Source organism: Oryx dammah, unplaced genomic scaffold (assembly GCF_014754425.2).
Source record: "Oryx dammah isolate SB20612 unplaced genomic scaffold, SCBI_Odam_1.1 HiC_scaffold_18, whole genome shotgun sequence".
NCBI classification, from domain to species: Eukaryota; Metazoa; Chordata; class Mammalia; order Artiodactyla; family Bovidae; genus Oryx; species Oryx dammah.
In genome coordinates this window covers 47216111-47240806 of record NW_024070202.1, presented here as the reverse complement: position 1 = coordinate 47240806, position 24696 = coordinate 47216111, and the positions used below count along the sequence as shown (strand labels likewise).

The following is a 24696-nucleotide window of genomic DNA, read 5'->3' as shown; positions in this document are numbered from 1 at the left end:
GTACAGGGGGAAGAAACCTAAAAAAACAATAATGAAACATTGTAGTTTTAAAAAATTAATTAATGGAAACAAAATTAATTGAACACCAAATTTCATACATATTTAACAAAAAAATATTCGCCTTCAGGTATATCTCATAAGGTATTCATCTATCTGTGGTTCACATTAAGTGGAACTTCTTTCATTTAAAACCTATATTAAAAGGCATAGCAAGACTTCCATACTCTGGCTGGACATTGGCTTACAAAGATAAGCGAGACTCCGAACAAGTCCTTAAGGAATGTGAAGTCTAGTAGTCCAGACTGCAGTCAACCCACATTGGCTGACCTTCAGTATAAACTCATTTTTCAAATTGTGGTGTAGTATCAGCTAAGGCTGGTTGAAACTGACTATCTTCTGAAGAATCTAGGGTCTGTGGCCCCGTATGTGCAAACCTGTCTCTGCAGCTCTGGTCATGAGTTCACATTACCAAGGGTTATGCCAAAAGCCAGGTCCAGGTACAACCAGGCAGGCTGGCCCAGTCCCTGTGAACCCAGGTAACAGGGCAAAAGGGAAGAGTGTCCGGCTGAGCCACAGGTCCTGACCTGGAAGTCTGCAGGGCAGCATCAGGGAGTAAAGTCAGGCCTGCATCCAACAGCAGCCACAAGTTACTGCCATGCTAACTTTGCTTCTCTGTTTCTCCTGAGAGCTCAGGCCTCTGTCTTTTTCTTGACCCAGTCTCCACATATGCAGCTTCCCAGGTGGTGCTAATAGTCAAGAATTTGCCTGCCAGTGCAGGAGATATAAGGGATGTGCGTTGGATCCCTGGGTCAGGAAGATCCCCTGGAGAAGGGCATGGGAACCCACTCCAGTATTCTTGCCTGGAGAATCCCCATGGACAGAGAAACCTGGTAGGCCATACAGTCCACAGGGTCACAAAGAGTTGGACACGACTAAAGCAACTTAGCAACCTAGCCACATATGCAGGCCATATTTTTAAGACCTTACTTGGTCCTGCGCAGGTTCCTTCTGTGTGTATGTCCTCTGATGCATTGCCCCTCAGTGGAGGGAGTCTGAAAGCCCAGATGGGCAGCAGACCTCAGCTTTGTCTCCTTCACCGCTGTCCTCCTCCAAACTGGATGTACTGTCTTTACCAGCCCTCCCCAAATTGCCATATCCATAAGCAGAGCACTGTTTGTCTGGCCTATGATAGAACTGCCTTTGTTAAGCACACCAGTAACAGCTACAACAAACTAATGCTAATAATTCTGCATCCCTCTATTAGCCCACTTTTGCTAATTTTACCGATTTAGTGGCCATGCACCTCAGATTTTCAGGAGTTCTACTTTTTAATAGCCTATCCTGTCTTCCCTAACTATGCCAATGCTTGTCAAACCCTGTGTCCTCCTTTCTGGTTTAAAAAAAAAAAAATGCTCTCTGTGCTCAGAGGAGTCACAAGATTCATGGAAATATTCTCCTCACTTTGTGTCATGTAAGCCAGTGAATTTTCCTTCTGCGACTGTTCTGATTTACCCAAGCCCCATATGCTTTTCAGGCAGCATGGATGCAAATGTCCTGTGGGTACCAAAACAACTTCAAATAAACTGGTGGGAGGTGCCACCTGTGCATCGCGTCTAGCTGTAGAGCTTCTCCCACCAACAGCAGCACATGAATTTGATGAGACTCCACAACCTTGACTGCCTTAGTGATATTCAACATGAAGTCCACCGTAGCACCCAGCTTCCCTGCTGGTTGCATTTTCAGAGAGAAAGAAGGGGGAGAGGTAGATTCACAAAGTGGCAGCAAAACATTCTAGGACCTTCTAATCATCACCTGCTGACCTCTCCCCCTCTGCAGTCGATTTTCAGCATCTCTGTTCATGGCCCTGAGTGCTTAAATTCATCCCCTTTCACTCTTACAAACCCTGTGGCAAACTTATTACTGTAGCTTCTCAAAGAAAATGCCCCAAACCTACTATGAACCCACTCACATGTATCACAGGACAGTAATGTCACCCCCTATCAAGCTAGGAGTGTGTCCACTTGGCGCAGACAAGGGATAGAACAGTGGGATCCTTCATTTGGTCCATTATTTCCATCAGCCTCTGTAACAAAAGAACCCAGCAAAGCGTAACCTTGAAACACACGTTGGAGAAGAGATGCAGGCAGATCCCTTCTGCATGCGAGACAGCACACCTTGGAGATGCAGGCGGCATCATGTGCAGCTTGGCAGGCCTGCTGGGGCATCCGCTCTGGCGGCTGCTTAGACCGGGATTAGGTGAGGAGCCAGGGGTTAGCAGCTGGGTGTGCTGATGAAATCAAAGGAGGACAGGGTGCAGACTGGGTGGAGGTGGTGGCTTTGCATTGAAATAGTTGCTCTGGAATGCAGACTTCCAGAGCTCTCCCCACAGTGTGGAGAGGAACCCTCCCTGGTAGAGAGTTGCAATCTAAGAACTGAAAAACCGTGAAGATGGGAGTTTGAGGAAATCAGGAAAGATGATGTGCTTTTTTAATAAGACAGCTTTACTGGCCTTTTCAGTTCTATCATTATGTATTCTGGAACATGATAGAGGGAGGCAAGCAAGGAGGACTGGGTTAGGAGTTAGGAGACCTGATGTTGTTGATGATTTGCAGTGTGGCCTTGGGCATGATTTGTAGCCTCTCCAGTAATCTCAGTTTACTTGTCTGTGAAAATGAAAATAATTGCAGATAATAAAGCACCACACCAGCACAGCCACTGTTCATGGGGCTGAGACCGAGGTTTCTCTGAGCCTCCGTTTTCCTCCTTGTTAAATGGGGATAATCAGACTGGCCCTGTAATTGTAGTGAGTGAGGAAGAGGACAAGTAAACCTTGGAGTTCTAAGTGAGAGGCCAGTCTCACAATTCTGGGGTCGCTTTAAGAAGTCAGCTGTCAGTCCGGGGCGGGTGCTGTAGTGAGCCTCCCGTTGCCCCACCTGACCCTTCCCTCCTCCCCTCCCCTCCCCTCCCTCAGCCTCTTCCTCCCCTTGGCCTTCCATTGTCTGGGAGGCTCCAAGCTGCCTATGCTGTTGTCTTGATCCATCAGGCAACTGCTGTGTTTCAGATCCCAGTGAAATACATCTGTGTAGTTTGTAAGAAAATGTGGGTTCCTTTGGGAGGAAGGGGTCAGCCGTTATGTGGATGTGCATACCCTCCACCACTGCACTGGAGATCCCTGGAACCAGAGGAACGACATTTACTCTCCAGAATCAACATGAACCTGGCCCGTGATTAAAATAGTTTTTATAAACAACCTGTTTCTACCTACTTATTAGTTTTCACTAAACCTCTGGAGTGGGAAAGGGGCAACATTTTATTCTTCAATTCAGAGGCAGATGAGAGAGAGAAGAAGGTGGGGCAGAGTTTAGATTTGAATCCATTCAGCAATTTCAAAATTCTCCTTACATTCGCACCACAATTATCTTGGAATTCACTTCTCTCAAATCCTCAGATAATTCTAAAATTTGGTCTGGTCAATTGTGTTGGTGTAAAAATGAGATAGGGCTTAATGCATTCTGAGAAAGAAACGAAAAACTTTGTTTAATATGTGATTTAAGCATTCCTTTTTCTTTTATCTTGCCAAATGAAAATACTTTATTCACTGTCACCTGAAAGAGAATCCAGATTCCAGACTGGATGAGGGAGGAAGGTTGGCCCCAGCAACCCTGACCTCAAAGAGAAAAGGGAAGCCTTTCTCAGGACCAGGTGAGGAGCAGCCTGGGGATGCAGTCCCTCCATTTACTTCCTACATGCCTCAGTCACTTGCTTCCTCTGTGGCTCGGTAGCCTTGCTGCATGAAGCAGGGAACTTGGAAGTCCTGGTCCGTGTCTCAAAACTTCCGCTCAGCACACCCCTTTTTTCTCCTTCGGGATTTGCCCACGTCCAAATTCCACTGCTTGTAATAGTCACCCCAGATGTGTACCCAGGGCCTCAGCATCTGCAGAATCTCTATGTCAAGCCCTAAGTTAAAGATGCTTCAAGGAAGCACCCAGTTCCTTCTGCTAATAACCGCAGTTTGTCATGTGACACCTGCCCCTCCTCCCCATTCTCTCTGAAAACCCCCCACCCACCCCACCTTTGAACTGTCCTTTATCTGCCAAACATCTCCATTTCCTTCAAGGTGGTAATCTTCTGCTTTTGTTATTTAAGTTCCGTTGTCTTCTTAATTGTTACCCAATTGGTCTGGGGCTTGCATAAACAGTTAACAAATACACGGCGCACGAGGCAGCCGTTTCACTTTCTGGGCTTGTTGTTCTTGGCACTGGGTCAGTTCTATGAACTTCTGGTGTCCAACTGGTAGGACCTGAAACTCTGTGTTTAACAAGTGCCTGTAGTCAAAACAGTTGGCGTGTGCAAGCTCGGATAGCTGGTACTGACTGCAGCTAGCCAGCCGTTGGGTCCTGGGCCGTGCGGAACCCTGGACCCCCAGTCACAGTGCTCTGTTTGGGGGCCAGGCTTTTGTTATTTAGTTTGGGAGGAGGGGGTCTTCTTTTTTTTTCTTTTTCTTTTCTGTGATGACATCTGCTAATATGGATCGCTTCAGGTTCCAAAAGTACAACGTGTTTACAGTCGTCGTAGAATCAGATTAAGTTGGCAGCCCGAGTCTCGCTGTAAGTGGTTTTAGTTTACATTTCTTCTTCTAGCAGGATGTTTTGCATAAATTTTGCTGATCCTGGGTTATTTATAGACTTTTTTGAAAAAAGAAAAAATGGGGATGCCTGAGAGTTTTCTGTTCTAACTGTGGAAAGTGAAATCCGTTTCTGCAGCTAGAGAAACGGCCGGGCGTGTGCAGCAGAAGGTTATTTTAGCTCTTGAAAATTAATTTCTCTGAGAGGTCACTTGATAACATTCCGGAGCGTCCTCTCCAGCTGCTGACATCAGATTCCCTGATAATTGTCTTAGGATGTGTTGTTTTCTTTTGGTTGGTCTCAAATGGAGTAAAATGAAAGTAATGATGCCATTTCCTCTGGGACGCTCTGGGAGAGTGGATGCAGTGATTGGGTATTGTTTCAAACGTCCGAAATAGGTTCCTGGTGGTTGTTTTGTCCAACCCTGGGGAGCAGTGCAGCCGGCCCAGAGCGGGGCGGTAGGACTGGGGGAGGGGCTGAGGAAGTCAGCTGCTGGAAAGTGAGTTTCCAGTTTGTCCTCACCTAAATGACAGTAATAGTCCGGGGTTTATAGTACTAAAATAATAATAATATTGAATGGCAGGACGGCATGTCAGCTATTGTATGATCTATTTGATTTTCTGGCCCCGGGGGCGGCATCTTTGGGGACCACGTGTGTGTTTGAATGAGAACTAAAGGCAAGCATGTTCGAAATCACTAAGGCAGCATTAGCACTCTATGAAAGGGCTTCCCATAATATTTACTAGAGCAGTTGGCTAAAAATTGCTCTGCTTTGCCCACCGAGTGGCTGTGTAATTAAATCAGCCCCTGAGAGCGTACCTTGAGCACCTCCCATCTCGGTGTCTGTGCTCCCAGAATTTGCATGGGTAAGTAGCATGTTCATCAGCATAATGAGTGTGAAGTCCCCGTCTAATTGTCCAGGAGAACGTGGCAAATGAGACACTTCATTGTGCCTCTGGTTAAATATTTTAAACTAAACAAATTGAAAGGGAGGGAGAAAACATACCTGGGCCTTGTGAAAGGCCTTCTGAGTAGGAAGTCTGTCCTGATCCAGGTACATGGGTCCCTCTCAGACAGGTCCAGATCTCCCACTGCTCCCCACCCCCAGCATCACCAACTTACACATGAAATGAAAATGGAAGGTTGAAATGGAAATTTCCAAGGTAGTAACTGTGACATAGGCCGAGACATGACACGATTCTCACTGCCCAGTGCTGCCATCAGTGGATTTCTTTTTCTCCTCCATGTTTCTCTCATCTGTGTGAATAGCTGACTCATTGGAAAAGACCCCAATGCTGGGAAAGATTGAAGGCAAAAGGAGAAGGGGGCAGCAGAAGATGAGATGGTTAGGTAGCATCACTAACTCAATGGACATGAATCTGAGCAAACTGTGGAGAGAGTGGAGATCAGGAAAGCCTGAGTGCTGCGTTCCATGGGGTCACAAAGAGTCAGACATGACTTAAAAGACTGAATAACAGTAATATACAAGCAAGGTTGTTTGTATTTTGTGTTGTTTTTTGGTCTCCTCTAACCTGGCAGAGAATAAGGATGAAGCTTGCTTTTCGTCTTCTACGGTTTAGAGCATGCCTGGTACTTTCTCATGATAGTCCCACTGAGCTGGAGAGGGACAGGTCAGGCCCTTTGGTCCCAGTATAAAGATGTGGGCTTAGCCTGGACGGTGAAGCTGGGGAGCCAGAGCTCCAGCCCGCACATGTCCTTCTTTCATCTGCCTTCTCATTCATTGCCCCATCCAAACTGGGTGAACTGGTTGCAACGCAGAGATTAAGAAACTTTTTGTTCTGATTTGATTCCAGTCTGCCTTTATGGATGGGACCCTGTTATACTCCCAATTTCCTCCTCCTGTCTGTCAGGCTGGGGTGGGATTGGAGACCCACCTTTGAAGGCTTTAGGTTGGAAGTGTCTCAGATTGTGTGCTTCTCAGCCTACAGTGATTATGGGTGCCCCCTCCCTACTGTACAGATAATCTCATAGCCTGAGTGAATGAAGAACTTTGAAGGAAAGGAACCCACAGGCATTTGTGTTGGAGAGGTTGGCAGTGAATACTGAGAAGTTTCCCAACCATCTTCACCCTTTGGCTTTTGCATTTGAATTGGCCAAACCCTCACATCCCACCATCCTTGGGAAAAAGAAGATGGTTTACAGCAGTTCAGCTGTTCTGTGCTGGAAGACCTGCCTCATGGCAGCCTGAGTGCATCTATGGGTTTTTCGTTGGCCTAACCAGCAGCTTTCTGCCAGTGGGAATGATATCTTGGAGAGATTTATAGTAGTAATAACCATAATACTCTATGTTTGCATAGCCTGACTCAACTTTAAACCTCTTTTACATGCCTCATCTCATTGACTCCTCCCTATAGCCTTGAAGGGCAGATATTTTTAACCTCAGAACACAGAGGTTCTGGAAGGAGGGAGCCAGTATTCAGACTCCAGCTTTTGGACCCCAGTGCTCCTTCTATTGGTTTCAGCTGCCTAATGTCTATAGTTGGTTGCCACCAACCAACTATATAGTTTGCCAAAAAGGAGAGCAGTCTGGGAATTGGAAAACCGGGTTTTCTCCTTTTATTGTATTTCTTGTCAGTTATAAAGGTATATTTGATTGCTCACTATGTGAAGCTTTGATAAGAGCTTTACATTTAGTGTTTCAACTGCTGGTAGCAGGAGGGCTGTTTTTAGCCCCATTTGTTAGTCATCTGTGGGATCTGTACCAATGAAGATGAAAATGTGTGGACCAGGTGACATACCTGCCCTGAATGGCAGGTAGATCGGCAGAGTCACACCTCTAGAGTGCTGTTCACAGGTTGCTGTCACCCCAAGGGATATATTATTTTGCGCACTTGGCCCTGTCCTCCTCTTCCATGTTATAAATGAGGATTTAGAAGAAGAATAGTCTTAGTAGCAGGATTATCCAATTTTTCAAGATTGGAGAGATTTAAGAGGAAGAACAATTACATTAATGAGTCAGAGTCCAGAAAGATCTCCAGAGGTCAGAGCAGTGGACTGACTCCAACAAGATGACATTTTTAAAGGACACCTGTGGATAAGCAGCTTGGCAGTGAAGAGTGTGAAGTAAGACTTAAGGGTGATGTGGCTGTTAGAAATAAAAAATATAGCTTGAGTGCCTGGTGGACTTAACAGGAGAACAATATCCACAACAAACAGATGGGAGCTGCCCACCTATAATGGTCTCCCTTCTGAGTGTCACAGGTTAGGAAGGACGTGGGAGCCGAAGAGGACCCAGAGATCAGGAGAAGAGTGAAAATGGCCTTTTATGAGGAATGATTTTAGAAGATGTCTGAGAGTATTTAGCCTGGAGAAGGAGATTTCAGGGAACAAAGCATTTGACAAAGTGTCTGTGGAAGGGGAACTGGACCGGTTCGAGGTGACCGCCATGGGGCAGAAATGGAATTAACATTCAGGCAGAGGGGAGACTGTCCAGCGGCAGTGCTGCCTGGCCTGGGAGAGCCTAGGGCCTTTGCTGGAGAAGCCAGGCTGGGCAGCCCCATGGCTGCCACTCCAAGGAGGTGATGCCAGCCCTGGAAGGGGCCAGCAGAGGTAGCAGAGAATGTTTACCTGTGGGGTTTCTTCTTGCTCTGGAGGTTGGGGGTGGAGGAGGGGTAGTCTGTGACTATGTCCCAATGTCAAGGTCTAAGACCCGAGTCCCTTTGGTGGAAATGATGGCTGTATCAGGGTCAAGGGGGCTGGCAGAGGGGAGCTGTGCCTCAGCCTTCCACCTGTAAATAGAAGGGCAGCCATCGTGCTTGGTAGGGGAAGAGGGGACTGGGTATTGTTTAACACAAATGAACACTTCTTTGTGGACCTGAATTGTCGGTCTTGGAGTGCGTGCCTATCTGCTATCCTACTGGCCCCCTTAGTTATCTTAAGTTAAAAATTACTTCCTTTAAGTGATTCCAAGAAGAGTTTTAAAGGTAACTCTCAGTGATTCTGAAACTGGTTGTTCTGTGTGTGGATTGTCTTGGCCCTTAGTTTCAGCAGACCTTTGGGGTTTTTTGTTTTTGAGGTGAAATCTGTATAACATAAAGTAACCATTTTAAAGTGAACAGTTTGGTGGCACTGAGTACATTTACACTGTTGTGCAACCACTGCTTCTATCTGGTTCCAAATGTTTCATCACTCCAGAGTAAAACCGCATACCCCTTCAGCAGTTATTCCACTCCCTAGCCCCTCGTCTCAGTCCCTGGCAACCTCCAGTCTGCTTTCTGTCTCTGTGGATTTGCCTATTCCAGACATTTCCTATAAATAGAATGTATATAATACATGACCTCTGTACCTGGCTTCTTTCATTTCCGTAGGGTTTTCTGGGTTCATTCATATGGTAGCATGTATCAGTACTTCATTTCTTTTTATGGTTGAATAACAGTGAGAGATTTTATTTTGAGGGGCTCCAAAATCACTGCAGATGGTGACTGCAGTCATGAAAGATGCTTGCTCCTTGGAAGAAAAGTTGTGACCAATCTAGACAGCGTATTAAAAAGCAGAGAGATTACTTTGCCAATAAAGGTCCATCTAGTCAAAACTATGGTTTTTCCAGTAGTCATGTATGGATGTGAGAGCTGGACTATAAAGAAAGCTGAGTGCTGAAGAATTGGTGCTTTTGAACTGTGGTGCTGGAGAAGACTCTTGAGAGTCCCTTTGACAGCAAGGAGATCCAACCAGTCCATCCTAAAGGAAATCAGTCCTGAATGTTCATTGGAAGGACTGATGCTGAAGCTCTAATACTTTGGCCACCTGATGTGAAGAACTGACTCATTTTGAAAAGACCCTGATTCTGGGAAAGATTGAAGGCGGGAGGAGAAGGGGACAACAGAGGATGAGGTGGTTGGATGGCATCACTGACTCGATGGACGTGAGTTTGAATAAGCTCCAGGAGTTGGTGACGGACAGGGAGGCCTGGCCTGCTGCACTGCATGGGGTCATAGAGTCGGATACAACCGAGCAACTGAACTGAACTGATTATGTATATACTGCAATTTATTTATTCACCCACAGATGGACATTTGGGTTGTTTGAGCCATTCAGCTCTTGCTAATAGTGCTGCGGTGAGCCTTCATATACAAGAATTTGTTTGAGTACCTGGTTTCATTCCTTCTGGGTTTGTACTCTAGGAGAAGAATTCCTGAATCATATGGTGATTCCATGTTCAACTTTTCGAGGAACCACCACACCATTTTCCATAGAGGCTGTACCATTTTACATTCCCACAGATGGTGCCCAGAGGTTCCAATTTCTCCACATCCTCACCAACTCTTGTTATTTTCCATTTGGGGGTTTTTTTTTGGTTGTTGTTTTTATATACATAGTCGTTCTAGTATGTGTGAAGTGGTATCTCATTGTGGTTTTGATTTGAATTTCCCTGATGACTAATGATGTTGATCATCTTTTCATGTCATTATTGACCGTATGTGTATCTTCTTTGGAAAAATGTGTGTTCAGATCCCTTGCCCATTTTTAAACTTGGCTGAACCTGCTTGTTTATATATGTATGTAATACATATATAACATGGGCTTAGTTGCTTCTCAGCATGTGGGACCTTCCCAGATCAGGGATCAAACCCGTGTCTCTTGCATTGGCAGGCAGATTCTTCCCCACTGAACCACCAGGGAAGTCCAGCCTGCCTGTTTGTATGTTTAGAATTAAAGTTCTAAATTTGCTGCTCCTCGGGTGCCAGAGTCGTATATGTGTAGCATCTTCTTTTTTGGCCTCCCCACTTGGCATGCAGGATCTTAGTTCCCCAACCAGGGATTGAACCTGCACCGCCTGCAGTGGAAGGACAGTCTTAACTGCTAGATTGCCAAGGAAGTTCCCATCTTCTTTTTCTTTTTTAACAGGATATTTGTTTATTTATTTGGCTGTGCCAGAGATCTTAGTTGCTGCACGTGGGATCGTCAAACTTGTTTGCAGTAGGCAGGTTCTTTTAGTTGTGACATGTGGAATATTTAGTTGGCACGTGTGAACTCTTAGCTGGGGCATGTGGGATCTAGTTCCCTTACCAGGGATCAAACCCAGGCTTCCTGTCTTGGCAGTTTGGAGTCTTAGCAACTGAACTACCAGGGAAGTCCCCATCTTATCTGTTTCCTGAAAACCTAGGCCACCTACATATTACCTGGTACCTGAAATGAAGAGAGAGAACAGGATGAAAGAGGCAGGGGAAGTACACCAGAAGGAGCAGAGGGTTCTGGGCGAGAGCAGCCCCATGGAAGCTGTGACATCTCTGTCCTCCTGGTCTTCGTGGAGCTCTCAGCAGACTGTAGGAAAGTTACTCACAGATGTTTCTGGAAAGACTCAGGCTTCCAGGCCATGGGGCCTACCCTTTCATCTGCGTTTCTTCTGGGTATTGCAACATCCAGCAGGCCTCCTCCTGACAGTCCCCTGAGTGGGGGGAGTGTGCCTGTGAGCCCTTGACCCACTGGCCTAGGGTCTGGAGGACAAGGCTCACAGGGTTACTCTTGGGAGCAGCCTGTCTCCAGCCCCCTCCAGTGGGGCTGGGTTAGGTGGGTGGTCAGGCCACACTCCCTGATTCCCACTGGCTCCATTCCAAATAAATGGATTATAGAAGCCAGTCCCGCCTCCTCAAGCAGCACAGCTCTCTCCAGCCAGAAGCAGATTTTCCTATATTCTGGGAAGAAGCTCTGCAAGAGGAGAAAAGGAAGCCTAAAGTTAGAGACTCAAAATCATGTTCTCCTACAATAATTCTCCTATAGGAGAGTCTCTCTCTCTGGCTTTGGTTATGTGGTCAAGCTGCTGGAGACAGTCCCAAACTGAGGTGGCCTTGCAAAGGCCAAGTCAGCACTGCCCAGCTTATGTGCCATGGTCTGAGATGATGCTGTCTTCCCACAGTCTGAAATTCTCCAGTAGAGGCATACTTCTGCATCTTGGGAAGCTTTTGTGTCTTAAAGGTTTGTTTTTACTTCTTGTTAAAAGGGCTATACTCTTGTGCCAGGGTTAACTTAAGATTAATAGGCAAGTTTTACAAGGAAATGTTGCAAGCAACACAGGAGAGATCCTAGTAGAAGACAAAAATACCTAAAACACACTATACTGCTCTTTTTCTCTTTTAATGGAGGTAAAATTCACATAACAAAATTAATCATCCTCAAGCCCTGAATTGTGGTTGAGTGGCACTCAGTCTGTTCAGTGTTATGCATCCATCACCTCTACCTGACTTCAAAGTGTTTTTACCACCCCCAAAGGAGACCCTGTACCCCTTAAGCAATCACTCCCCGCTCCCTCCTTCCCCAGCCCCTGGCAATCACTAATCTGCTTTCTGTCTCTATGGATTTACTTATGCTGGGTATTTTGTATCAGTGGAATCATACAGCATGTGACACTTGGTGATCCATTGTCTTTTTTAGACATCCCCTTCCCCTGTCCCCCGAATCTACTGTCTCCTGCCAAGATCAAGGAATAAACTTTCTAAATATAAAGAATGAATAAAAACTCTCCACTTGAATTCACAGTGAAAATGTCCAAAAGTGTTTTTGGACAAAAATACAGAAGTATTTTTCGATTTTTATAATGACGTCTCTCCAAAGCATAGTGCTGGATATTGCAGTGGACTCTGCCCGTGAGGAGAGACAGGCCCTGAGGGAAAGGAGAGCGGGAAGGCCTGAGGTTCCTGCAGGCGCGGGGACCAGGCCAGGCCAGGGGCCCACGCAACCTGCAGGGGGCATCGTGCAATGGAGCTGCCGGAGGGACCCGGCCCTTCCCACCCTGTGGCTGCTCCGATCCTCCTCTGAGGAGGCTGCCTCCTGCGACCACACCTCCTGTGTGTGCTGCTCAGGCAAACCCAAATTCATCTGCCAAATTCAGGATACAACCCTGGCCATTCCGGGCTTTTCTTTCTGCCTTTCCCTAATCGCATCTGGGCGTGCTCTCTTAAAGGGGAAGTCGTGCGTTCTGACTGGCCAGGGCCCTCAGCCAGGAGCCAGCAAACGGCTCCCACAGTCACGCTGCCCAGCGTGTCAGTGGTTCAGCCTCCTTACCCAAATGGCGAGGCTGTCTCCCCTGGATGTGTAAGTGTGAGCGCAGGGCACACTTGCCACACAGGATGGCATGGGGCTGGGCCCAGGTCACAGGGGGCGGAGCGTGCTGTCAGCCTGCGATCCATTTAGCAAGTCCGAGGTTGAGTTTAGACAGTGCTCCTGGGCTGTGGGCTGGCGCTGGGACAGGGCTGAGGCATGGAGTGGGGAGAGGAGCTGCCTGAGAAAGAGGTCAGGAGTAGGAGGCTGGGTTGGGGACCAGTCTATTTTGGACAGGCCTTCTGGAGGCGCCAGCCTTGGGGCCTGGGGAGGAATAGAGTGGAAAATTTTCTAGCACACCTCTCCTAGCCCTGGGAAGCAGTGACGCTGAACCTTACCAGTTCATCACCCCCACTTCTCTGCATTTATGTGCAGCTCCAACCACACTGGATGCATTTATCTACTCGCCACTGATTTTTCTTGGTAAAACACCACTCATTTTTATATGCAAGCGGTGTTAAGAAATGTTTCGGGTCTCTTTCGCTCCACTTTAAAAATTGCTGAAAACTGGCAACCTGTGTTTTTCCTTCTTTGCTATTCGTGGACGGTCCTGAGTCCAGTGTGTCTGCACAGCAGGCCCTGAGTCCATGTTGGCGGCCGGCTCCCTGGCAGACTGGCCAGTGCCCGAGCATGATTGGCAACACACCTGGCCTGGTTTCTAGCGGGTCTGGTTTCCTGTGTGCCCAGGAAAACCAAGGGAGGGCTCATGCCCCCTCATGCATAGCCAGGGACTAACTCAGTGCCACAAGCAAGTGGCTAATGATAGTGAAATAGACCCTTGCTGTATTTTAGATTCCTTTCTATTCTACCCTTGGGTTTTGTTTGTATGGTGATAATGTTTGATCTTAAATCAGTAAAAAAAAAAAAAGAAACTATTTTCACTGAAATAATTCAGACCTTCTGCTCCTTAAAGAAAAAAAAAGGAGCAGAGGGAAACAGAAAAGGGCTGGAGGGGGAAGAACAAGTGGTGTCTCTGTGCGCGTGCATCGACAGGGCAAAGCCACACCCTGCTTCAAGACAACTTCCTGTTTGCCACTGCCAACTGCCACTCCAAGGAGAACAGAAATGGTTCCGTTATTAGTGGCTGCTGCAGGACCACGACAGCCTGTGGGTGAGTGGTTCTGAGTGACGCCGCAAGCTTAGCAGTGAGTTGGGACTTTGCACCTTCTGTTGTAGAAGACTGTGGCCTGCACTCCTGAAATTGAAGGTCGGTACAGATAGGAATTGAGGAGCCCTGGCCTCTCCTTACTCAGCCCGTGTTTTTAAACAGTGTACTCCCAGAGCATTCTTATAAACAGAATAATTTTAATTCAGGGGGCAGGAAGAAGGTGGAGAACTGCCCACCTAGGAAACCTACTTCTTGTATGTTTTTTAAGTCTACATTTTCAGGTATTAGGGGATTCGTATGAAGTGCCTACTGTGAGTTGTCACCAGGGCAACCATCTTCCATGTATTATCAGTCTGTACAGGCTCATTTCTTCAACAGCAAATGCAGCGCATGTCTATCGGGGCCAGTTCCTGGGCTGAATGCCAGGGACGAGAGAGGGCACAAGACACCTGCCCTTGATGCCTCCAGTGACAGGACTTCTGTGCTGGTGAACCAGCAGTTACAACATGGGGCATGTGCTGAGGTGTGGCCCTCACGGTGCTATCGGGGCACCTGCCCCCTCGTAACCGTATGACGTGGGCATTAGTGTCCCCATTGTATAGGTAGGGAAACTGGGGCTCAGGGGGTTAAGTTCTTTGCCCAAGTCACAGCTAATGAGTGACAGAGCTGGGATTTGAGCCCAGATCTTTCTGATTCCAAAGACAGCAGTGTTTGGTCTATGTTTCCAATGACTCCCGAAGCTGGTGCAGAACAAGAGAATCACTTGGAATCTTTTTAAAAATACAGGTTTGGGGGCCTTGGCCTTACTCTCCCAAGAAGAGGAGGTCTGAGTGGCACTGAGCGGTCTCAGGTGGATAGTGGTCTAGGCGCTTTCCCAACCTCTCACCTTAGGATCCTCCAGCCCTACTTGAGGCGTGGACCGTGTATGCCTGAGATCAGGGCCAGGGCTTTCAGTGTGCTTAGCCAAGGCGCCTGGGTAAAGGCCACTGCATTGCCTCAAGACAGTCTTGGGAAGATTCAGCTCAGCTGTTGAGGTAGTTTAGACATTGGGAATGCCCCTGTTCTTGTGTCTTCCCACCAGAGATACCCCAGCTTTGCCCAGTGTCCGGCTGTCTGCCACTCCTATCTCCTTGGTGCCCCTGGGGCAGGGATGATGTCAGTTGCGCCATCTTAAGGGAGAATGCAACAGCTTATCACAAAGCTGGAAGCCACTAGTTTTTACCTGGGTTGTGGCGGCACTGTTACACTCATGTGACTTGCACAGTGGGTACGCTGGTGGTTGGGGCAAAGATCACCCTGATGGAGGAGTTAACACCATACCAGTGGGACTTCTTGTCAACCCCTCCACTACCGTATTGGCTCTGGACACATGGGAGCAGCTGGGGCAGTAAAAGGCGAGGATGACAGCTCTGTCCCCAGGGGCAGACGGGCTACACACTGGCCTCAAGTTCTTCAGCCCACCTCCCGTGGGAACCCTGTTCTCTACTCTCAGGACGACCAGGTGGTGGTCAACCTGGACCTGGAGATTGTCTCCTCTTCCTGAGGGAACCCTCGGGCCATGGCAGTGTCTGTCTTATCACTACCATTGTATTTCAGTGCCAAAGAGATGCTACCGAGTGGACAAATGAGGTGTGACTTTAACATAGGCTTTTCTGTCCTTCCTCCTGTTGAATTTGCACCTGTTTTCTCCCCTTTTGGCCTCTCTGGTTAAGAATGTATTAGTGTTTGTTGTGTGTTTTCTTTTTTCTTTTGTGGATTTAAAAACAACCTTAACAAAACCAGAGCCATCCTATATCTTCCCTTTTTTCCTCATCTATCTATGTTATGTATCCGTATATATAGTAACAGATATATGGATACATATCTGTTTATATTCCACGGCTTCCCTGGTAGTTCAGCTGGTAAAGAACCCGCCTGCAATGCAGGAGACCCTGGTTGGATTCTTGGGTCAGGCAGATCCGCTGGAGAAGGGATAGGCTACCCACTCCAGAATTCTTGGGCTTCCCTGGTGGCTCAGCTGGTAAAGAATCCACCTGCAATGCAGGAGACCTGTGTTCAGTCCCTGGGTTGGGAAGATCCCCTGGAGAAGGGAAAGGCTACCCACTCCAGTATTCTGGCCTGGAGAATTCCATGGACTGTATGGCCCATGGGGTCTCAAAGAGTCGAACACAACTGAGAGACTTTCACTTTCACTTTTCATCTGTATATATATGTTTCATGTTTTTATAAAGTAATGTTTAGTGTTTGCAGATATTGGTGATATTTTTTATTTTCTTGTGAATTTGGGTAATACTGTCTCACACACATTTCCTTAGGTTGAGATAACCATCATACCTGTTATTTTATCATAGATCCAGTTGATTGTGGTTGGTTTGCTGCTGAGACTATCTTTGAACTTTTCTTGGGGGAGGATATTTCCTTGAGGTCTATTTTCCAGACTAAAATTACCAGGTTACCAGATCAAATGTCTGTGAATGCTTTTTAACTGCTGTTGTCAGCCCGAGGTTGCTCTCGAGAGAACTCTTGTCCCTTGAAAGTACCCCCAGCGGTGTGTACATGTGTTTGTTTCCCCACTGGTCTACATCGCTGGGGGCGGTGGGGGGTGGGTTTCTCTTTCAGCTTGGCTAAGTGTCTAGTGAGCGCATCCTTGGTGGCTGATGGAAATACTTCAGGGCCCTGGAAAGTCCCTGGGACTCCCCAAATCCTACCCAACAGTGCTTGATGCCAGAAATGCGCACCTGAGGATACATAACTAAGAGAAGAGAGGAGAAAGGGGGACGCTACTGAGAGGGCGGAGTAAAAAGCATCCCAAGTCATTTCTGACTTCAGCGTTGTATGCCAGGCCAGCTCTGAAAATGGGAGATGCTTGTCGAGAATCTTCCGAGAGGTTGGATGGCTTAAATGCAGAGAAAAGAGGGCATCCCAGAGGTACAAAGGGCATTGGTTCTGGGGCTAGGCGGGCCTGGGCTCTCCTTCCAACTGCCAAGGTCAGTGTGACCTTGGTCTTGTTTCATAATCTCATTAATCTTTAATTTCCCAACTGTAATGAGGTGGCTAACAGTATCCACTTTGAGGGGTTGTTGGGTAGATTATACGTGAACTGGTGGGTGTAAAAGCAGCCTCACACATAGTAGGCACCCAGAAATGCTGCTCCTCTTCCTAACTGAATGAGTGGGTACAGGGCAACCAGATGGCCGAGAAACAAACGCAGCCCTTTGGGGGCATTTGAGAGCTGGGCTGACGTGAGCAGTGTAGGCACTGGCCCACAGTGCCTTTTGTCAAACTGCCCCAAGTGGTGTGCATTGCCTGGCTGGGTAGCAGGTAAAGAGAGGTCAGGAAGATCTAGTCTAAGCTAACTGCTGAATTGGTGACAGGCACCCCCGCTTGAAGAAACACCTCCCAGCCACTCAGGCCCTGACAGGTTTTTAAAGAGCCCGCCCCCGCCTCCCCTCCCCCGACCTGAGGATGGACAGGGCTCCCGGGCAGCTCACAAGCACTCCCAGCACAGCTGCTTGGTACGGTTGTCTGCCGCTCTCTGCCTGCCTCGTCACTTGACTTTCCTGTGTCTTCATTTCCTCCCCGCTGAGGAAGGCTGATTCAATATCCCCCTTCTAACCACCCTGGCACTATATTTAATGCCCTGCTACAACTGTGGCAAATGAGACCACAAGCTCACATGCTGACACCCTGCGCTCCACTTCCGAGTCTTCATAGACTTCCGACGGGTTTCCCAAATGCAGCCTGCCTCAGTGTCCACAGCTGTAAACTGGGGGAAGACCTGCCCCACCGCCTCGCCGAGTGGTCACAGGATACAGCTAGGTGGTTCCTGCATGGTTCCCCAGGCTGAAGTCTGGGCTCTGCCCCTCACACTCCAGCTTCAGTTTACTTTTGGAAGTTCAGAGGTGTCCTTTATGGAAAGCATCCTGACTCCAGCTACTAAAGCAGATAGAATCCCTTGATAAAATAGAACCCAGCTAACGATTTGCCAAACACCTGCTCGTAGACATGGGGGCTGAGAGGGACTCAGCACTGTCCGAGGAGCAAGCCAGGAGCTGGCCTCAGCCCAAGGGAGCTTATACAGGCGTGTCGGGCCACAAGTGACTGTGGTGTGTGTGGTGGTGTGTGTGCACACTCTGTTTGGGGGGAGGGGGATTGATCCCTTAAGCACCATATTGGAAAGTTCCCAGTGAGTTCTTTCTAAAACTGATAAAGGGAACCACATTGGGTGTTGGCAGCTGCCTTGGCCATTCATGAGGCGTCTGTGCTAAGGTTTTAAATGCAGGACATTGATGCTCTGAGTATAAAAATATCTCAGTGAATAAGCCTAAGGGGAGGGGAGGGTTTAGAATTTTTACCAAGATAGAATCGCCTGAGAATCTGGTAGACTTTTCCCAGTGGAGAGTACCGGGAGAGAATTGTGGAGACACCAGGATTCCCCACATAGTGTCTGCCAGCCCCCTGCTTATCTGGCGTCTGGGATGGCACCCTGGATGGTGGCACCTAACCATACACAGTGAAGCAGGTGGTCTTAGAACAGTCGGTGACAGAGGCAGGGCTCCGAATTTCCTGTGATGGAAATGCAAAACAGTAAAAGGATTTGGTTTTTTATTTCTTTGTTCCTGGGGTCCCCAACTCTTTGGGGTTGAGGTTTCAGGCTATGGCTGGCTGATACCTTAAAAGCTGCCAATTAGGTGTTTTCCCCCTCTGCCCCCTGGGGCAGTCAGGTGCCCTACTGAAATGCCCATACTCACTGGGGAGGAGAGGCGTGTCCAGCAGCCTTCCAGGTGCTTCCTGCCCACTGCAGCATCTTCCAGGACTCAAGGTGATAGAGCCCAGACTCTGAAGACATCCCCAGCTATAATGTTTCCTAGCACCATGAACTCAATCATCTGTCTCTCTGACCTCAGTTTCTTCTTCTATAGAACTGATATAATAATTGTACATCTCTGAGTGTTGTAAGAACTAAATACTATAAGATAATCCAAGTGTTTCATAGAGTTCTTTCATAGAATTCTTTCCATTGGCACATGGAAAAGTCTTAGTAAGTTATTATTATTTTTGGTCAAAGGACAAAAAGGGTGAGAGCAGAGGTTGTTGATCCAACATCAATCACTGAGATTGTTACTGATGTAGTGGACACTTAATTCTGCATGAGTGTCTTGACAATGATTTCCTATTTTCACTTCTGTAGGTAACTGGTACTCACAATCAGCCTCAGCACAATAGATTGGTTTGGTCTTTCTGTTCCACAGTCTAGAAAGAAATGTGTTTTAAGAACTATAGCCTTTTTCACTTTGGGAACTACACCTCAAAGAAATAATCCTGAATGACTTTTTAACTAAATTGTAAAAAGAAGAAAAAAGAAAGAAAAAAAAGTTAGACAGTAAGTAGTAAGAGAAAAACTAAGTAGTCTACAACATGTCAGTGATTAAATATTCTCCAGACAAGAATCCTGGAGTGGGTAGCCATTCTCTTCCCCAGGGGATCTTCCTGACCCAGGGATCAAGCCCAGGTCTCCTGCATTGCTGGAAGTTTCTTTATTGTCTGAGCCACCAGGGAAGCCCTAATTAAATATCACCTAACCATTTAAAATGACCTACATATGGGAACTAGAAACATATAAGTAGAATGACGTAAGTTGAAAAAGAATAATCCAAGGTATTGATTGGTTACAGTTTTGTTAATGCAAGAATGAGAAAATTTGGAGGAAAAGGATTTTGTTCTCTGAGATTTATCTATAGAATATTTTAGTAGTGGGTAAGAAATGCAATGTTCTTTAAACTGTATCTGGGTAAAGCAAATGTAATTAGAATAATTATAGGGATCCACCTGAGGCAATCCCTTGACCAAAATGGAGGGTGGGGATGAGTAAACCCAAAGTAGGTGAGTTCTTGTATCAGAATGATTGTGATGTAAAACTTTATCCAGAGACATTCCACCTGCCTGGCAACATTTTTCTACAAGAAACTAGGACTGTCTTTCCCATCAGCAGCCCACCCACTTCTCCGACAAGGTCGTCACAGACTAGAGAAACAGATTGGATAGGTATTACGTCTTTATGAAAAATCTACTCTGCCCTACCAAAACATCAGTACTCCCCATTTTCAAAAGCTTACCCAAATGAAGTAAGTGTGATGCTTATCTCCTAAGAGAAGCTCCAGTCACTTTGACACTTGTTTCCCCAGTTACATAGGCTTTGTCACCTGCACTGTGCCTGGTAAGCTCCTTCTCAAAGCTGAGGGGACAGAAGTACAGGTCTGTTTGTGGAATACCATGAAGATGTGACAGATTTAATTCAGTCTGAACAGCACGGAATAGTTTTGCAAATAGGAAATACTGCTTCAATCTCCTTATTATGATACAGAAATTGCCCAGTTAAAATAAAAGGAGGGTGAAGGGCCATCTCCCAAATTTGATGAGTATTCTCTTGTACACAATTTGTTCTTTCAATTGGTCATTCAAGAAAAAAATGATATGGCTTCTCTCGTGGCTCAGATAGTAAAGAATCTGCCTGCAGTGTGGGAGACCCTGGGTTCAATCCCTGGATCAGAAAGAACCCCTGGAGAAGGGAATATATATGTGGACTGAGCATGCACACACACACACACGCATGCACACACACACGTGTGTGTGTGCTCAGTTGCTTCAGTTGTGTCTGACTCTTTGTGACCCTTTGCACTATAGCCCGCCAGGCTTCTCTGTTCATGAGATTCTCCAGACAAGAATACTAGAGTGGTTTGTTATGCCCTCCTCCAGGGCATCTTTCCAACCCAGGGATCAAATCCACATCTCCTGTGTCTCTTGCATTGCAAATGGGTTCTTTACCCACTAAGCCACCTGGAAAGCCTATATGTGTATTGTGTGTGTGTGTATATACATATATATACATATATCTGCATATACAGATATACATATACGTATGTATGTATATATATATGGATAAGCCTTTTTCTTCTCTCTCTCTCTTCTTTTCTTCTCTCTCTTGATTTAATTTTTCCTGTGAGTTAAGTAGCAGAATGTTTTGGCAGGGTCACTAATTGTCATTCTCTGGGGGTGATTTTGTAATCACTGATCTGGCCCATTCATTTGTCCTTAAGGTCACTCTTCCTTCTGATTTATCTTGCTCACTTGTATTATTTTCAGCTCTTAGTTTAACAGAATAAAAATCCTCTTCATTTTGAAAGTTTCTCTCCCCCACCAGAACAGAGGAATATTTCTGCACATCCTTTCCCCCCACCCCTTCTGCCAGCTTGAGTACATGAGAGCAAATGAGTGAATAAAGTCTGCAGAAAAATTCAAAGCAGTAGTGGTAAAAATCAAGTCTTATTTTAGTTTTGGAAACTTCTGCCAATAGAAAAAATTGCTAAGCAAGACATTTCTGAGGGGCAGAAACAGCTATGAATTTGAAGTGAGAAGGCTTGGTTCTGGTCTCAACCCTGCAGACTGGTAACTGGTAACCTCTCTCACTGATAACCTCATCTGTCAACAAGCAGATCAAATGAGCTGACTTTTTAAGACTCAGTTCTAACCTTCAGTGATTCTAAGTCCTGCACTTGCTGATTTCTTGGCTTCGCATCTTGGTCACAGTACACCCCATTTCCTGCCTTCCTGAGAAGCAGCTCAGTCCCTGCCCACAGCATAGAGGCCCCGTTCCTCGCACAGCCATTGGCCCTGACCTTGGCTAGTCACCTCGCACTCTCTGGGGCTTCTTTGGCCAGTCAGCCATGGGAGGGTGGAGATGGCTGGCTGCTTCCTGCCTGTCTCAGAGGGGTTGTAAAGGCCAGCACAATTCTACGAAAGATGAATTCCTCCAAGGAAGATCCCACCTGAGTAAGATATTTCAATACTTTAGCTGTAATTATTACTGTAACATTCAGGAGTCATGAGAGATGGGAAGAGAAGGAACAGGCATAAGTGTGCCTTGTATTCATGGTAATAGAGTAGAAAGAGGCCTTCAAAGCCATCTAGGGGCCCACTCATTTACAGATACAGGCATGGAAACTGAGCAAGTTTAAGTGGTGAGCTCCAGGTCATAAGGCTAACAATGTGATGCGGTTGGAGTTGGAGCCTGAATCCCCTGGCTTTCAGCCCAGGGTCCTTCCTGTCTTCTACATCAAAACAGAGGTCCTGGAACTCTTGGTTTCCAAATCCTTCAATGCAACGCCTCTGGGAACTGCACATGTGTGCAAGGCCTCTTCTTGATTCTGTGAAGAAAGACTCCCCAGTGAAGTTACTCAGTGCAGGCAACTTGTGAACCCTGGTCAGACAAAAACACCCAACAATCAGATGATCCTCAAAAACCCATTTTCCCCTCCTAGTTCCCACTTCCTCGGAGGACTAGAGTCAGTCTGCTTGGAGAAAACTTGGCAGCCTGCTGGGACCAGGGAGCACAGAGAAACCCCAAAGACTTGTCTCTGGTAGGTAGAGTCAGTCTGGCTTTCTTCTCCTGGTCAGAGTACCTGGAATAGCAGCCAGAAATATCTCCCTAATGAGAAAAGCCTGAGACTCAGGTTGGAGATGGAGGGACAGTGGGATCTGCTAGCTTTGCCCTCATCTTGTTCATTACCACATTCAACCCAGATGTCCAGCTTTTGATATCTGGTCTTTCGCATTAGGATATCTGTTATAATTTCATTTATTTCATTTACACATAGTAATTAGGCACTAACTGTTATGTATGTGGGGCTCTGTAGTAGGTAAGAGGGAGCCAGAGGGGGCTTAGGATTTCAGAGCATTTGTCTTTTGAGGGGGTTCACGATTCCTTCCTGTAATTGTGTACAGGACTTGGAGGCATTTTTCTTGGGAAGGGGTCTTTAACGTTTATCAAACCTGTTACCCTGTCACAGATGGGAACCACGGTAGTGGGTGTACACTAGAGCTCTGCCTCGGGTACCTGCTCTCCCGGTCGGCATCCTCATCCCGCCCATTAAGTTGAAACCACAGATGACGGAGGGTGGACAGGTGGGGCAGGTCTGGTGTCCCCGGAACCCCAGGAAGCTGGACCTGGCTGCTCAAGTCCAGGCCCTGCTCCTGTGGATTCTGCCTCCATTGTTACGTCTTCCTGCAAGTCCTCATGTGTCCCTGTGGCCCTGGGCCTCAGTGAGCCCTGGAGAGGCCACAGGGACATGTGGACATAAGCCTGGCCACCTCCCAGATCTAGAGGACCCTTTCATTCAGCCCTGCAGGTCCTTGTGATTTCAGGGCTCCCACTAGGGGTCTTCCCAAGCAGCACTAGTCTGCCTGCCAGTGCAGGAGACATAAGAGATGCAGGTTCGATCCCTGGGTGGATAAGATCCCCTGGAGAAGGGAATGGCAGCCCATCCAGTATTCTTGCCTGGAGAATCCCATGGACAGAGGAGTCAGGCGGGCTACAGTCCATGGGGGTGCAAAAAGTCGGACATTACTGAAGTGACTTAACACGCACTAGGGGTCAGGTTTCAGAAGTTTCTGTTGGCTCTCTTAAAAGTCTTACCCTCCTCACTGCCCTAAGGGACCCTGTGGCCTCTGAGTGGCTGTCTGAGGATGACCAAGGTTGTGTGGTTCTCTCACTGTGCCCAGGTAACATCTGGTGTCCCCTCTCTGTTCCCGTCCGTGAAAATGATTTTGGAGGATTGCCTGGTAAACGCCTCCAGTGAGAACTGTGGTGCGAGTGCAGTGTGCCATTTGATACAGAAATTCAGAAGGTAATCACTGCTAGTTGGTGGGATAGGATGTCAAGCAAACTGTAGCCAGAACGGAGGCTCCAGGGGCCAACACTGCAAGATCAGCACTCTGCTCTCTGCTGTTGTGTATAGTAGCGTGCATGTGACTCACTTGCTACAGATGACATGCTGAGTTCTATTCTTTCTCCCCCTGTAGAGAGAAGACACGGTTCAATGTGTAGACCTTCTCCATCTCCGGCGTCTCCACCCTCCAATTCCAGGACATCACTAGTACAGGTGAAAACAAAAACCTGTCTCAGCGGCCATAACTCTGCCAGCAGCTCCTCAAAGCCATTCAAAACGCCCAAAGACAATCTACTTACCTCCAGCAGCAAACAGCACACAATCTTTTCAGCGAAGGGATCAAGGGACAAACCATGGTGAGTGTCGGGTGGGTGCTGGCGGCTGGCTGACTATTCTTGCTGCTTGCCCCCTAACCACAGGAAGCAGTGCTTACCCATTGTCTTTGTGTCCAGGAATTTGGGGAACTGGGGAGAGAAGGGACAGAAAACCATCGTGATGGGATAAGAAACCTAAACACTGGAGAGAACCAGGAACTTTAAAGGACCGTCTGCCTGACAGGGTTTTTTTTTTCCACTCCTGAGAGCTGAGGCAAGTTGTGTCTAAGAAGAGAGTAAACAGAGAAATACTCCTCAGTTATACGGTCACCTCTCAATTTTCTGCCCCGGTGAAGAAAAGTGTTGGTATAAATAATCAAAACCACAGCCAGTCCACCCAGCGGGGAGTGAGGCCAGGCCCCTTGGAAGGCAGGCTCCCCCACAAAGCCCCCATCACAAGCAGCCTGGTCTCCGCTCCGTGAAGTAACTGCCAACAGAGGCAGGTAATTGGGAGCTGACCACAGGAGGAAGAGAGGAAATCCAAAGAGAACGTCGCTGCTTTGATGGGATGGGAGAGGGCTGGCTGCAGGTGACTGTGAAAAATCAGAGGCTTTTAATTCACTTTTTTTTATCTCCATCTTTACGGAAAGTCAGTAAAGGTTACCTATGGAATGGACAGATAGGAAACCAAACAGAAAACGAGGACAGGGAGCAGAAAGATAAGTATCTTCAAATGCCAAGAGCCCTTAGGGACTGGCTTAGTAGAGCCTCCAGCCTTATCTTGCTGGCCTTGTGAAGGCAGATGAGGTAGAAGTATGGAGATTGTTCATCTATATGTTCAAAAAGGAAGAAGTCTTCTGTTAATTCAT

At 47.1% G+C, this 24696-nt stretch overlaps 1 protein-coding gene across 5 annotated transcripts in view; it reads left to right on the top strand.

Moving 5' to 3' along the window:
- Positions 1–24696, top strand: part of ATXN7L1 (ataxin 7 like 1) — a 256387-nt gene that overhangs the window by 182123 nt on the left and 49568 nt on the right. For 4 of the 5 annotated variants that reach the window (XM_040260795.1, XM_040260794.1, XM_040260793.1 and 1 more), the window contains exon 4: positions 23647–23869. In XM_040260795.1, coding sequence (XP_040116729.1) covers positions 23647–23869 — 223 coding nt within the window. Of the gene's footprint in view, positions 1–4176; positions 4608–23646; positions 23870–24696 lie in introns of those variants that run through there. The other variant, XM_040260796.1, reaches the window with a different exon arrangement.